Source organism: Macrotis lagotis, chromosome 1, assembly GCF_037893015.1.
Source record: "Macrotis lagotis isolate mMagLag1 chromosome 1, bilby.v1.9.chrom.fasta, whole genome shotgun sequence".
Classification (NCBI taxonomy): domain Eukaryota; kingdom Metazoa; phylum Chordata; class Mammalia; order Peramelemorphia; family Peramelidae; genus Macrotis; species Macrotis lagotis.
This window is the reverse complement of record NC_133658.1, coordinates 479834750-479850771: the sequence shown is the minus strand read 5'-3', so window position 1 is coordinate 479850771 and position 16022 is coordinate 479834750. Positions and strand designations below refer to the sequence as shown.

At 36.1% G+C, this 16022-nt stretch overlaps 2 protein-coding genes across 9 annotated transcripts in view; one reads left to right on the top strand and one right to left on the bottom strand.

Annotated features, from left to right (window-relative positions):
• Positions 1 to 16022, top strand: part of CHST7 (carbohydrate sulfotransferase 7) — a 70041-nt gene that overhangs the window by 18197 nt on the left and 35822 nt on the right. Inside the window, exon 2 of one of the 8 annotated variants that reach the window (XM_074213703.1) lies at positions 2045 to 15538. The exons of the other annotated variants lie outside the window; for them this stretch is intronic. Coding sequence (XP_074069804.1) covers positions 2045 to 2048 — 4 coding nt within the window. The 3' untranslated portion in view covers positions 2049 to 15538. Of the gene's footprint in view, positions 1 to 2044; positions 15539 to 16022 lie in introns of those variants that run through there. 8 annotated transcript variants of the gene reach the window in all.
• Positions 123 to 16022, bottom strand: part of SLC9A7 (solute carrier family 9 member A7) — a 203715-nt gene continuing 187815 nt past the window's right edge. The window contains exon 17 of the mRNA XM_074213704.1: positions 123 to 8659. Coding sequence (XP_074069805.1) covers positions 8411 to 8659 — 249 coding nt within the window. The 3' untranslated portion in view covers positions 123 to 8410. The remainder of the gene's footprint in view (positions 8660 to 16022) is intronic.

Below are 16022 nucleotides of genomic sequence, written 5' to 3'. Positions count from 1 at the left end.
ACTCACAATGAAATATATTTTCAGTTCTCTGTGGACCAGCATTATAATACACACATAGATGAATTTGTAGAATTCTGAGCCAAAAAAACCAAAAACCAAACAAATTTTGAATTGGAATAAGATGAAAGAAACAGTTAATTTGTGAATTATTTATTTTTTATGTTAATGGAATGACATAGAACACATAAAATGTCACATTAAAAAACAAAACTTTTTATACATGTTCTGAAACATCACAATATATAGAAACCCTGAAGAGACCCAAAGTTCATTGCACTAAGACAGTTTTTCAGTCTTTTGTCATACTAAATGTTTTTATATTGTTGAGTTTTGAGAGAAATAAAATTTGCTCAGGGTGTGAAAGTCTGACCAAGTAGAAGAAAACATTTTTACAATGGCATATATAGCAGCTTAATTTTTAATACTTCATTCTCAAACTTAATAACAATGGTAAATGCTAACCTAAAGTTTAGAACTTCAACTTTAGAATCTTCATTTTTAAATCATAGAGGTCAATCCTGACAGAACTTCCAGGACAGGATCTCAAATTCAATCATGAGCAACCTAAAGATGACTGGGAAATGGAAGTGTCTAGTTTCTGGATACTTTTTCAAATTTTAAGATAGCTTTGATCCAATATTTAGCCTAACTAGCTGCTTTAAGGGTAAATAGAGGCCAAAAAGCAGTATCTTTCAGGAGAAAGAAATAAGGAGAGACAGGATAGGTGATTTCTTGGGGATAAAGAACTTATAAGAAAGAAATTTCTCTAACTTAACAAAAGTTCTATAACTTTTGAAGTTAAATGGCATGTCCAGTGACAGTATGTTTCAGAGATAGTCAAAACATTTTTATGTAGGATAAAGGGCCTGATGCTTGCACTGAATCCAAGATAGGGAAAGTTTTTCAAAGCAAAAATAAATGTCACTCCCCTCTTCCCCACTCTCCTTCCAACTTATTTACACTTATTTGGGGGGGGGGGTGAATAAGGTATTTTAAGAAGTAGTCATTGTTTTGTTAGAAACATCAGATCTGATCAGGTAGGGCTTTGTTTTTTTAAAGTGCTTTAAAAACAAAATGCAAAGCTGTCCATTGGCCTATATGTCTTCAAGTACAGATCATCAAACTGACCATAAATGACCCTGAAGTACAGCAAAGTTTTTCCAGTTTTAACACAAAATCTATTATGTATATAAATGTACATTTTCTATCTAATGAGCTAGCAATGAAACAAGTCTGCAATTATTAAGTAAACTACCTTTTTATTTTGTAAACTGCCACTAGAGAAAAAATTCTAGACTAAATCTCAATTCCCATGTGAGTGGAGTGTGTTTGTGTGTGTGTATGTAGGGTACATTTCCATTTGTCCTTGTTTTTCGGGGATTTCATGGATGGTCAATTTGACTAACATTAGAACCAATTTCAGACTTGATACATATCTGCTAAGGGTTTGTAATATAAGAAATAGGCAGACATCACAAATAGAACCAGTGACTTCTTTCCTACTAATGTGAAAACAATTTTTGAAGTGCCACCAAAAATGACAGGAAATTTGAATAGAGTCTTATTACTATGTTACAATTCTTTTTTTTTAAGTCTTAAAAAAGGATTTACTTCCCACTAATGAACATATAGCATTATAAAGATGGTTTAAGTAGTAGGCATCTAAATTTAAATTCCATTATAGATTCCAAAGAGCATGCAAGCCACCAAACCAGTCAGTCAGATGTAGATGGCAGCAGCACCAGCACAGAAATGCTGACTAAGTTTTTCAATATTCTTCTTATCCCCTTCCTTTCTGACACATGCAAACATAGCTTCTCAGGTCATGTTTTTTTCATGACATTTTTCACAAAATGAAAACAATACTTTTTCTGAATAGTTTTTTAAGCATCAGATTTGTGTTGTACAAATTGATTTAAAATATTTCAAGGCTAAATAGGTTTATAGATCTTTCATTGAAGAGGTCTCACATTAGTATATTTCTACATACTTTCTATATTCTTTTGCTCTATCAACTTTCTTTTCCCCCCTCTTCCCCCCCCAGGTAAACTACAACATCCAAAGTATTCAGACCAGACCAGAAGGATGAAGAATCACTGCCAATAGGATTACTTTGCACATTTGGGGTATTGAGACTTCACTTGACACTAACAATTCTGCACAGCAGAAAAAATAGTGAGCAGTTAAACACAACGGACACATCTGCAAAGACTACATTTCCAATAAGGAAGTGACATAGTGCAATATGGATACGGTAGCCCTCCAATATGGAGGGCTTTATTTTTCCAGCTTGAACCTGCCAATGATGATTGCTGCCTTTTGAAGGTGATGACATTCCCAGTGACGAATGAAAAGGAGACTTGATTTTTATGGTTTCAGAACTGATGATGTTTACATCACAACTTGGACAGAAATATTGATCTGGAAACCATGGCAAGTATGGTCTTGCCCTATGTTCATTCTGTAACTAAAGAAAACTTCTTGTTTTAAGGTCTGAATGGGATATTTAAAAAACGAAAAAAAGATTCTTCTAGCTCTTTCTTTTCCATTCTCTAGGCCCATCAAAGAACTAATGAAATGTAATTTTCACTCCCAAGCTCATATTTGTAAGAATTAGAAATATTATTAAATAATAAGTTCAGAAAGCAGCCATGAAGACTCAACGTAGAGGTTGATGGCATCAGGTAAAAGTGAGCACACAAGCACCCAATAGAAGCTACAGAGAGGTTGAAAGAAACCTTAGGAGTCCTGGCTTAATAGTAGAGGCAAAGCTAAAATGCCCCAATCCAAATCAATCCTCTGCCTGAGGCTCACCACTCTTAAAAGTGCCACTTGCTGGTTGAAGTTGGGCTGCTACAAGACCACAAATGTGCCTTTAGTGCTTTAGGTTAAAAAGCAGAATAGAAATCACAGGCAGAGAGGTCAGGTTTACAGTATTTCCCTTGACACTAAGGCACAACACCAGGCACATTAAAAAAGGATTTTTATGTCTAATGCTGCCCTGATTTTTGCACTCTTTTAAAAAAATCAAATGCCCCAAACCCCAACAAGTTCTTAAGTGAAACTGAAAGAGCCCTAGAGAATACACTCCCATCTTCCCTTATGACATGGTAAGCAGAGGGATAGTCCTGGTGCATAACCTGCAACATATTATTAATCCTAATAATAAATGACACTCCTGTGCCAAAGCATAGTTTTTTTTTGTTTTTAACTTCTGAAACATGAAAGAAAAAGGAAAAAACAGGGTGAGAAATCATTTGGTGCAACTTAGAAGTCAGTCTAAGCAGAATGCAAATGTCCTATGCAGAAACTATGCAGAAAGGGTTAAACTCTTGAGGTGCTTAATTGCAAGCCTTCCTGCTGAGCTGTGTAGGAGGTCTGGGAGTCATGTTTTACAGAAGCCCTACTCTTGGTACAACATAACATACTGTTAAAGGATTACTGAGTTTTGCTTAAGTTAGAGGCTAAAGTTCTCCACTTTGAAGTTTATAAAATCCACCCCTACAAAAAAAAGACTGCAGTTAGCATTCTTCCTATTTCGTCAGAAATAAGCTGTAGATTGATTCTTAGTTACCTCTCCACCGAATATGGTGAAGCTTCCAACAATGTTACTTCCCATTCCTTTAAGGACCTATTTTGAACAAATACTCCCAATGTCAAAAATTCATTTCAGTAGAAATAACACTTAATAGAATGGAAACAAATCCCTCTAGCAGTTTTCCAAAATGTGGAACCCAACAGCTGTCACAGAATAAAACTTGAATGTTGTTAAAATGAGAAAAATTGTTTTTACAACTCTTTGCTACAATTTCTGAGATTTGAATAAAACTTAATTTACTTTTCAATTATCAACAGAGCCAAATGTCCTAAAGACAATGCTGACAGTTCTATTCAAAGGATGAAGAATCCCACTAGGTTTGTTGAAGAGAAACTCAGACTTTCAATGCCAAAAATGTGCTTTTTGTTTAGTGTGACTTTTGGGGGACAAGAAAATCATTCTAATAAATTTGAGTTGTGACCACTGTTTCTCATTGAAGTTACTACTTCTAGTAATATCCTTGCTGATGGATTCTAATGACTTAACAGAATTATAAGGTTGCCCATGATGTTAGCAAGAAATCTAGCACAAGCCCGGTAAGTGGGATTGTTTTACTTTAGTAAGAGAATCATTATTAAAAGATAATAAGGTCAAATTCACCATATGACTAGGAGAAAAAAAAATTTTTGTTAAAGAACCTGGCTCTACTCCTTCTCTCAGACCCCCAAATTAGATTAGTTCACATTTCATTTTTCTGATCAGTTCAGACTCATCTGTGTTTAACAGGATTACATTGATTGTCTTCATTTCTATTAAACATTTCCTTGGCAAAGGACTTGGCCACAGAAAGGATCTGATGGAGTTTATTAATTTCCCATTGGGGGGAAAAAACTGTAACAACATTATAATAGCTTTTCTTTTTTTTTCTACTTTGGGGAACTTTCAACCTTCTTCCTTGCCCTTGTCAAAAATTTCTCTAATACCTACTTTTGCACTTATATTTTTCTGATTTTCAAATTTATTTCAAATGACAGATGGCCTGAGGCCCACACTAAAGAGCTCTTTGCTATTAACTTAATGCAAACATTTTCTCCTTACTCTTACTCTTGTTCTCAAGCTATCATGCATCTAAGTTTATTTGTCTTTCTGGTCCAGTGAGCCCTCAGGCCGATGAGGGCCTGAATGAATCACCTGTGCCTTTCCTATATTTATCTTTAATAAGACTCTAGGAGAGCTATTATTCTCTATACAGCATTTGTATACCAATTTCATATCAAAATGCTACAAACTGCTTCTCTAAAGGAGAAGGAGAATCATTTTGGGGGCTCTTTTTGTTCAGTGGTTGTGATAAATTATTTTAATGACAAAATTTTATAAGAATATGGTGTATCATCTCCTGAAAAGAAGTCTTGAGATCCTGTGTTCAACATGTGTTCATCTGCTCCATCCAGTTGTTAATGTGTCAGACTAGATTCTGAGTTGGTTTGAAGAGGAAATCTTTTAGTGTTTATTCCAAGATGATAGGCGTTTTCTAGGTGTGTGGATATCTTTAGAGGCAGCATCTAGCATATCTCAGAAACAGAAGGCTGTTGTGATGCTTCCCTGGTAACAGCAAAGTTGGCAAGGGTTTTTAGTACACAGCTGTCTTTCACTTGAAGCAAAAACAACAAACTTTGTTTTTACCAAACAAGAATCAAGGTCATAGGGCTTTATAATGCCATCTCCACACAGGGGCATGCATACCTTGGCTTCTCTATCAAGATTTTCAATCAGTTGGAATTTATGGAACGTATTTTCCATTTTCTAATCTCTTGAAAGAAAATTCTCCCCTCCTGGGTTGTTGATGAATGTGGGACTACTTGAACAGGCTCAACACTTCACAATTGTTAAGTAGTAAGAATTTGTCTTTAACATGCTCTAATATGTTTCCTGGAAGGACAGACATGCCATGCCCCAGAACAAAATAGGCTTAGCAGTGCTACATTGGAGAGTGGACCTCAAATAACATTTAAACTTTTAAGATTTCTATTTTTCAGAACTGTAAAATTTAGTAAAATGTTTCATTATTTGTTCATTGTAGTTTGATTTTTTCATTAGGTTAGTAAAGGACAATTTGGTTTCACGTTAAAGATAACTAGTACTGTTCATTGTGGAAACTTGGCTTTCAAAAATTCTATTGCTTCTTCAAGGAAAAAGGTATGCTTGAAGTTGAAATCATGATGAACGAATCTTGCCCAATCTCCCTGACCACCACTTAGGGAAGGCTATTTTTTTCCACTTTTAAGACCAAGAAGAAATGAATTGTCCAAAAGATACACAGTTAAATATTAAGAGAAAGTCACACCCTGAGGGTTTCTTACTGAAATAGAAACAATTACTATTTATGTTCACTCTGAACTATAGCAACCTAAACAATGGTCAGATGAAGCTTGGACTGGAACCTTTGGGAAAATCCAGTTTGAATCAGGGGAACTCTGGGAAGAGAGAAATATTGTAACCCCCCCCTTCTTGTTTTGAGACAAATGTTGTAATCCTTTTTTCTGTACTGTTATAAGCAAACCCCTATAAGCCAGGAATGTACCTAGCAAACAGACACTTAAATAGTTAAATTTTTTTTTTTAAAAGAGAAAGTCACAGAAAAAGGACAAGAATTACTAAAGAGACATCTAGTTTTGATAGATTCTCTACTGCCCCAATTCAGGTAGCTCCCCTGGAATGAAGAGTTTGTGGTGAAGAAAAACCCACAACACAGATCTTTTGTGTGTATATTTGAAGTAGAGATGAATTCAGATTATGATGGCAGAAACTCAGCAGGTTATTCCCCCAGTATGGCAATTTCCTGAAATTAACAGTAACTTTTCCTAGAAATTTAAGCGAGTAGTAGTAATTCCATGCCATTAATGGCAGTGAATGCTTGGTGTGAGTAGGTTTGTTTGAAGTAAGTCCCCTCAGCCCTCAGGATGATGTTTGCCAGTGTGTTCCTTCTAATATTAATGTGAATGAATAAACATTGAATTTGAGGTGGGAGAGACTTGAGTGAAAAAAGCAAAACTCAAACTAATTAGATAAAAGTGCCTTACAGGGAAAAAAATTCTGTGTTGGCTCTTTGTACTCACACACAGAAACACACATAGAAAAACAGTCCAACAGACACAAATACATACAGTCATTCACTCTCCTGTCCAGCCTGAAAGCTTTTATTGGTTAGCGGGACACCACAACAGAGACTTGCACTGCCAAAAATTTTCTGAGAAAGCTGCGTAATGTGTCTGTTGATATTGTATCTCAAGTACTTTCCTGACTTCCTCCAGAAGTAGCTATAATATCCAATTTTGAATTTCATTAGGTTCTTTCTAAAGTCTAGAGATGACCAGATGTTCATTGAAAGGACATTCCTCAGGAATTCCTGTTCTTAAGCATTAAATTCTACATGTACAGACACTACCTTAAAAGTAAATAACAAATTTTGAAAGGACAAAAACTTGAGGAAAAACTTACTTCAAAAAAAAAGTAAAGGTAATTTATAGTTATAATAGGAAACTTTTACTCCTGGCAATTAAAAAAAAAGGAATCCCTAAATATTCTTGTATCAAAGCTGAAAGGTGGGAGAAAAAGCCATATTTCTGCAGAGAATTCTTTTAGTATTTCAGTCTTTTTAGGTGTCTTTGACAGGCAGTAGAGATCATGTAGAAAGAATCATACTATTAACAAAGAAAAAAGAGAAAAAGGAAAAAACCATTCACACAGTAAGATCTTAATCTCCTTAGGTACCAAGAATACTACCTTCCTTTTTTTTCTCTCTTGCCATGACACTGAAAGGTGTGAAGATGATCAAGATAATCAAGTCTTTAACCCTGTAGTAGGCAATTTTCCCTCAGTATAGGCATTCAGATCAAAGAAAGGGCATCTTTTATCCCATTTCCAACTATTCCCTCCCTAAATCAAATTCATCTTACCCTCTAGAAGGTCCTTTAATCCTCTTCTTCCCCTTAGCTTCCTTAATTTTTAGTTATTCATTACAACCATTTCAGTGCAAGAGAAAAGTTAAGACAACCTTTTTATATGTCCATCAGACAAAAAGTTCAAGGTTAGGTTCTAGAAGAGGGGCCCACTCTGGGTCTTAAGTGCTTGAAAGTCTTTTGCCCCTTCCAAGTACTTCTTAACCCCAGGTCAGTTAAACCAAAACCAAAACCAAACAATGCACCTTCTTTTTTCCCCCTATGTTCCTTACTTTGCCTTTGGTTTCATACACTAAACATTTTCATAAAGGCATCCAGAAATGCCATCCTCCTTTCCATTCCTGTCTCATGATGAAATAGAGCGGGTTTTCAAAGTCATGAATCCCAGAATAAGATGTTCATATAGCCCCAGGCTTTGGAGCTGCCATTTTATACTGTTTCTTTACACGTGAAACATTTAACACTGGTTTCCCCAGGCTCTACTTCCTGTTTTCCCCTACCTCCCACTTTGTAGCCCAAGAGAAACCTGATACAAATGAACAACTTTAATCATTAGGGGTGGTCCCCAACACTTGCCTCTCCCTAGCTCAAGGACTGCAGGTGAATGAGTCAATAGATTACAGCATGCTATAAAAAAAGGATTCAGTGTACTACTGTGCAAGAAAGTGGGAATAGGTTCATATTTGTTTTGATTTGGAGATACTTTAACCCCACCATCTGCATCTTTAATTAACTTTTTTTGGGAAAGTGGGGAGGGAAGTCACATTAAGGATCTTCAGATCTCAATAAAACCACTGGTAATAGAAGTGTTAGTTCCAGTCACTGAGCATCCTCCACCACAAACGACATGAGGGCCTGTAATCCCTCCTTACCCTAGCTATGGGTCTACCCTTATGCTTTAGGAATTTGGGGGTCATGCATTATCTTCCAAGGGAAATACCAGTCGGGTACCCCTGCTTGAAACTTCATGGTCTCCCATTCCCAGGTCTCGTTCGAGTGCCTCCTCTGAACTGCTTTTTGTTCTCCTGCCCTCAAGGCTTGTGGTGGCTGTGTGGGAGCCAGAGGAGCCATTTGCAGTTATGGTGCTATCTCCATATGTGAGAGTGAGATCACCATCATTCAGTATAAAATCAGAGTCTTCATCTCTCAGTTGTTCCTGATTCTGAGGAGAGAGGAAAAAAAGGTTCCCAAAAAGATAATGAGAGATCCTGCCAGCCTTTAGTGTTAAAGACTCACAACATACCAAAAAAAAGCAGACTCAAATTGTACTGGATCTGTGACCTACTTATTGGGCAGCTATTTGTGCAAACTCTATGCGGTATCCTCCCTGATACCTGAACAAATGCTCCCCTATAGAAACAAAAAGAGCTCTGATTTAAGAAATCTAAATTTCACAAATTATATTTAAGGAATTAGATTACAATTTTATATAGTTTTACCAAAAAATGGCAGTTCTAATAATCACTGGGCACTATTCTTGGAAATTTTTCTTTGTTTCAATTTTGTCATTTCAAATTATATATATATATATATATATTTTTTTTTTTTTCCTCTCACTTTTTTGGGTCTCTAAAGTCCCTTTTAGCTCATCTGTTATCCCAGTCTATTCACTTCCCCTTGTAATTCTGCCATGATAGGCACACTAGTTCTGTGAATACACCAAGATGTGTTTGAGGATGTGTATAAGGGGCCATAGGTTTTCTTTTTTGGTTGAGTCCCCTTTTCCCAGTTGCCTACCCAGCTAAGTGGTACAGAAGTTAGAGGGTGAAAATCAATATTAGGAAGATCTGAGTTCAACACCAGCCTTAGATACTTATTAGCTGTGTGATTCTGAGAAAATCATATAACCTCTGTCTGCCTCAGTTTCCTCAACTGTAAAATGTTGATAATAACAGTATCTGCATTTCAGGGTTTTTATGAGAATTAGATGTGCTTAGCTCATAGCCTCTTGATAGTCGTTCTCTCTTCTCCATATGGAGAGAAAAAAAAAAGTGAATGGGGGAGAGAACAGCCCACTACTGCTGAGAGGAAAGACCTTTCTGGAAAGTCTTGCCTATTCAGAAGTAGTAATTAAAATTGAAATTCTCCCTTAACAGGAATGGAACTGTTTGTCATTGAGACTTGGTCAGAGTGAAAGTAGCAAGCCTGAGTAACATGTCTCTAGAAAGGCTGCACTTGTTTAAAATTAAAATACTGTGTGGGAAGCGTAAAAAGGCAATATAAGGCCCCCAACTCAACTCCCTTTAACATGCCTGATATAGAAACAAGGGGAAAGACAACACTCCTATTATACACTAAAAAGTATCCTTTAGGGATACTGATAAATTTTAACTTATTTTTCAGGATGTTTAATACATATAGCATTAGAAAATCAGACTCCTGGGATACTCAATAGGCCTTGGTGAGCCTTAGAAACATAGCACTTGATTCTGATACCACTTATTTGGTATCTGTCAATAGCCCCACCTTACACATGAGGACAGCATTTTATAGTTTTTGAGGCAAGAGTAACTTGGTGATTCATGACAGTGCTGTAACATTTACTGCCGATAACACTCCCATGATATGTAGTGATAACATTTTTTATGTGTCTAAAGCACTTTATTGTTTTTTGAGGCAATATTGTTATTTAACTTGTTCCATGTTAATGCTATTTGTTTAAGTCACGGATGGGGAGTTTTTTCTGCCAAGGGCCATTTAGATATTTATAACATCATTTGAGGATTATATTTGGTCAAACAATTAATTTGACACTAAAAAGCTACTAGATTTATTGAATTTCAAGTCCCTCCTATGGTTATCTTAGCAACATCAGACCAATATTGCCCAAAGGCTGGAAGTCCTCCTCCCCTGATCTAAATAAAATAAAGACTCTGAGCACTGTTCTATCTAGTGGTGTCTAGGTGAAGGGTTCTTAATGGACAGATTCCAGGTGGTCTGTGAACTTAATCAGGGGGGAAAAACCATTTTTTTTATTTCACTATTTCCTTTATAATCCCATGTATTTTATTTTATATCTTTAAAAATATTTTGAGAACAGACCCAGAGGCTTCACCAGACTTCTAAAAGCAAAGTTAAAAAAACTCTACAATAGGTGCTAAAAAAAAAATCTGCTAAATGACTGAACATAGTAGGTATGCCTAAGTAATACTTCCCTTAGGCCCTACCTTTTATTAGACCTTGCATATTCACTTTTAGTCCATCTCTACATTGAATCCTGTCAGCCAGCAGGCTGACATGCATGATACAGGTCATGTATTACTTCTCCATTACACACACTTTAATGTGACTCCACTATACTGACTCCCATTGTGAATGTGAAAATGCACAAATCTTCCTTCCCTAGCAGAAAGTACATGGGACCAAGTGGATTTAAAATAAGGGCTTAATTTTAAACAGAGCCAGAAATCTCATCTTCTTCCAGGTCTGGAGTCAAGACTCCAAATCAAGTCGACACTGTAAGATCCTGGGTAAGTCACTACCTCGATTTGCCTCAGTTTCCTCATCCATAAAAAAGATGAAGTGATAATAGCATCTACCTAAATGGTTTGCATGAGGACTAAATGAGATAATATTTGTAATACGCTTAGCATAATGCCCAGCACATATGATGCTATACAAATATTATCATCATTATTATTTCTTCATGTGGATGACCTGCTGTCATTTTACATGTACACCAAACATTTCTGCCTAACTTCCAGATTTCCACTGATGACAACACTGGCACCACCTCTGAGTTTTCCCTCTCTTTCACACCTGCCTATACCCACAGTGGCAGAACTACCAAGGTTTGTAGATTCTGCTTCGATAATGTCTCATATTTGCCTCTCATCTTTCCTTATAGTAATAGGTTTCTTCCTCATTTCCCTCTCTTTCTGGAAGTGGATAGAATGATGTCCTCTGGAATCATGATTGGTCATTAAACTTATCAAGGTTTTTAAGTCTTACAAAATTATTTTTGTTTTTATAAAGTGATTGCTATATAAATTAATTTCTACCTTTTGTTTGGATTTATTCTCAGCAACATGGTTGGGTTATATCTGTCTTGGAACTATAAAATTCCAAACTCAGTCAATTTAGTTAGGAAATAGAAACCTCCTAGACCTTGATACCAACATCTGGATGTTTATCATTGATATGATTTCCTATTTGAAACCAAAGCTTCTATGCTCTCCTCCAGGATTGGATGAGCTGCCTTTGAGTTAAAACAGATCTATAATATTAGAACTACCCTTTATTATTCTCCCCAGAATCCTCTAACCTTTCTATTTATGTGGGAGATTCCATTACATGAATACATGATTAGGAAATGTTTATTTTGATTAGTGGTTTCTCCATTTAATTTATGGATTTCTTATAATTTTCTGCTCATTTTACTCTGCATCAATTCATATTAGTCTTTCAAAGTTTCTTTGAAACTGACTTTTTTTGGGTGGCTAGGTGGCACAGTGGATAGAGCACTGGCTTTGGAGTCAGGAGTACCTGAGTTCAAATCCAGCCTCAGACACTTAATAATTACCTAGCTGTGTGGCCTTGGGCAAGCCACTTAACCCCATTGCCTTGCAAAAAAAAACCTGACTTTTTGGTCATTTTTATCAATAGTACAATATTATTTCATTACATTCATGCTACAAATCTTCCTTTCCCAACAGATGGGCACTTCCTTAATTTCCAGTTCTTTTGCCAGCATGAAAAAGAGCTGCTAGAAATATTTTTGTATATATGCTTTCGTTTTATAGTTCTAATAGAAGTGAAGTGGCTTGTTCTAAGGTCACAAATGGAAAGTAACATTGCTGGAATTTGAATCCAGGTTCCTCATGAAACCTTCCTTCATCCTCCTCTGTTATAAAGTGAATGCTCAGCTCAGTGTTCTTTCATACCACTCTATTTGGAACTCCCGCTGTGCATTAATGTTAAAACTTGTATTGTGATTACTTTTATCACAATGGAAGTGGTATCTTCCACTAGATAAAAAAAACTACTTGAGGTAGAAGCATCTGTTTCAACTATTTAACCTTCTATCCTCTGTTCAAGGCAGAGAATATATATTTATATACATATATACATAATTATGTACATATATACATATATGTACACACACAGTAACATATATAGCAAGTTGGTTGATTTTCCCTAACTTCTGAAATTGACAACCCTGGTTCTGCAAACTAGGCTAGATGTGTAGGGATAGAACAGGATGGGGAATGGTTAATTTTCAAATTTGATCCACAAAAATATTATCTTAATGAGTCTTTAAAGTACTCTCAATTGGGATTCTTAAAATTATGCTAATTAACATGATTAGCAGACTATTATTGCATACAGCCTAATTAAAATAAAAGGCAGCAGGATTTCTTTGAAAGTGAAATAAAATCAGGAGACAAACTCTGCTGAAGAGCATGGAACACGAGACTTTAATGCTTAAGTGGTTAGAGTTTCATTAATGGAGAAAAGATGAGGTTGAATCCTAGTCTCTACTCAGATCACAGAAAAGCACTAGGGCTGCCTACAATATCTAATTTAGCTGGTTGAGAATGCCAATGCCCCTCTTTTTTAAACTGCTTAAACACATGGAAATTCAAAACAATGTAACTTGTATTTATTGTTAACTATGCCATTAATAGGCTATATAGTTACAAAACTAGCCTTTTAATTCACAAGGTCACTTATTTCTATTATAGGAGGTGATCAGCATATTAGCTGAGCTGACCAAAACAGGGAATGACATTTAGAAATCCACCAGGGAGGCTTTTAAAATTATCTGGAAACAGGAGACATCACCACACAGCCAGCATCATAATGGTATTTTAAAATAGGGTATTGAGAGGCACGTCAAATTTAACCTTTTTAGCAGGATGGGATTGAAGCAAAGATGCCCAATAGGGGGAAGACTCAGTAAAATGGCAAAATGAAATGTAGATGAAAAAATTAGATGACCCTAAGGTCATCTAATCCAACCCAACATATTACAGATGAAGAAACTAAGGCTTAGAGTGGGGAAATCACAAAGTTAATAAGGTCTTGAACCTAGGACCTCTCACTACAAATCCATCCATCTTCCTCATAATCTAAACAGGACCCTACCCAGAAATATTAAATATGACCAATTCTCTTTTGAAAATTTCTGGCTTTCAAAGCTCCACTCATGTACCATCTCCTCCCAAGAAGCATCCCTAATCCCTTGTTAACTCAATTTTCCTTATGCTAGATAGATAGTTGGACCCAGAGCTAGGAAGAGCTGAGTTCAAATCTAATCTCACATCAATAAACTATGTGATTAAGTAACTTAACTTTTGTCATTCTTGGTTTCCCTCATCTATAATATGGGGGCAGTTCTAATAGCACCTACCTGCCAGAAAAATTATAAGGATAAAATTTGTAGAGTTCTTGGCATATTTTAAGGTGCTATAATAAAAGTGTGCCATTACTGCTATTGCTATACTTTTTAGAAACTTTCATCTACCTAAAAAAAAATCTACATTCCTGAAGGGCATAGACTGCTTCCTTCTTTGTCTTAGAATCCCTAACATCTACTACATTGCCTGGAACACAATGGACAGGCAAGAGAACTTACTCTTCTAATAAACAATTCTTTAATGTTAAATTTGTGTTAATGATTTATTCCTAAAGCACTCATGACTGCTCTGCATAAACTCTAGGTGGCTTATGAGGTGACTCTCAGATGAAATACAAAGGGCATTTAATGCCCTTCATAACCTGACCTTATCTACCCTTTCAGTCATCCCTTCCATATTGTGGGGATAATGGGACAAGGTGTCTCCTCAATCTGGAAAATCCATGTAATATTTTTGGCCCTTCCTTTGTACCAGAGAAGTCTGAATTACTATGGTATTAAAAGATGTAATGTTTGGGGTGGCTAGGTGGCATAGTGGATAAGAGCACTGGCCTTGGAGTCAGGAGAACCTGAGTTCAAATCCAGCCTCAGACAAGTAATAATTACCTAGCCATGTGGCCTTGGGCAAGCCACTTAACCCCATTGCCTTGCAAAAAAAACCTAAAAAAACCCCCCCAAAAGATATAATGTTTTATATAATACAATATATGTATATATATGCACATATATATATATATATATGTACATATTACACTTCTGAGTTTTTAAATTTGTTCTGTGTCTTCTGCTGGCCTTGCATGTTGTTTGTGGCTTCTGTAAAACTCCTCCCAAATTCTCATTTAATTTTTCATGTCAACCCTCATCTCATGTCTATATTGAAAACCTGACAGGGGAAAGTTGAAATGTGAAAGGGATTTATTACATTCACTACATTGATTACTCCTTTTGGCACACTCTTATGCTCTGTCCACTTAGCAGTCTTGCTGTCTCTTGTTCTATGACACTTCATTTCCTATTTCCTTCCTTGTCTTTGCCTAGCTGTGCTCTGGGCTGCCAAGACTGCACTTATACTTCTCAAAATCACTGGTTTTCTTCAAAATTTAGTTCAAATGCCACTTCTTACAGAAAGTTTTTATTAATCTCTTCGGTATCCCTCCCCTTGTATTGTTTTATATACTTGATTTATTTTGTGCATATGTATATACACATATACATCTATATTATATACTATATATATATATATATATACTTTACATATTTATCTGATATATATACATACTACTCAAACATGTCTTTGTATTCACAGAACTTAATTTGTAATGTGCTTTGACTTTTTAGTCTCATTTGGCTCTTTGTGACCCCAATTGGAGTTTTCTTGGCAAATGTGTTTTGCCATTTCCTTCTCCAATTCATTTTACAGATGAGGAACTGAGGTAAACAGAGTAAAGTGCCTTGCCCAGGGTCACACAGCTACTAAGTGTATGAAGTCAATGAGTCTTCCTGATTCCAATACCAATGTTCCACTTGGGAACTGAAGTATTTAAATTTCTACTGACTGAATATTACCATTCTCCAGAAATATATTTGCATTTTAATATAAGCCTTCTGGAAACAATACCTTAATCCAAAGGAATAATAGATATTAAGGAGTCTGGTATTTTGGAGGCTAGAGAAGGATTTTTTGGGGTGGGGTGGGGGTGGGGAGGGAGGGAAAAGGAAAGCAAATTTTATAATCTCACTGAAATGCATGACCACACTCTACACACAATACTAACTTTATTTTTTTTTGCAAGGCAATGGGGTTAAGTGACTTGCCCAAGGCCACACAGCTAGGTTAATTATTAAGTGTCTGAGACCGCATTTGAACTCAGATCTCTTGACTCCAGGGCTGGTGCTCTGTCCACCGCACCACCTAGTGGCCCCTAACTCTAAATTTGAAAGACATATAGTAGAACTTGAATACAGAATGGTATGTTGGAATGAGTAGTCAGAGGATTTGGGTTTAAGTCCTGCCTCTGACATGGCAAGTCATTGGGTGTCAGTTTCCTTATCTGTAAAAGAGGGAGTTGGACTGAACGGCCTGCAAAATTTCTTCCAGCTACATAGTTATGATGCAATTATAACTTTGTTTTTATAACAAAGAACAGTTAAACTTTGTTGTCATTCA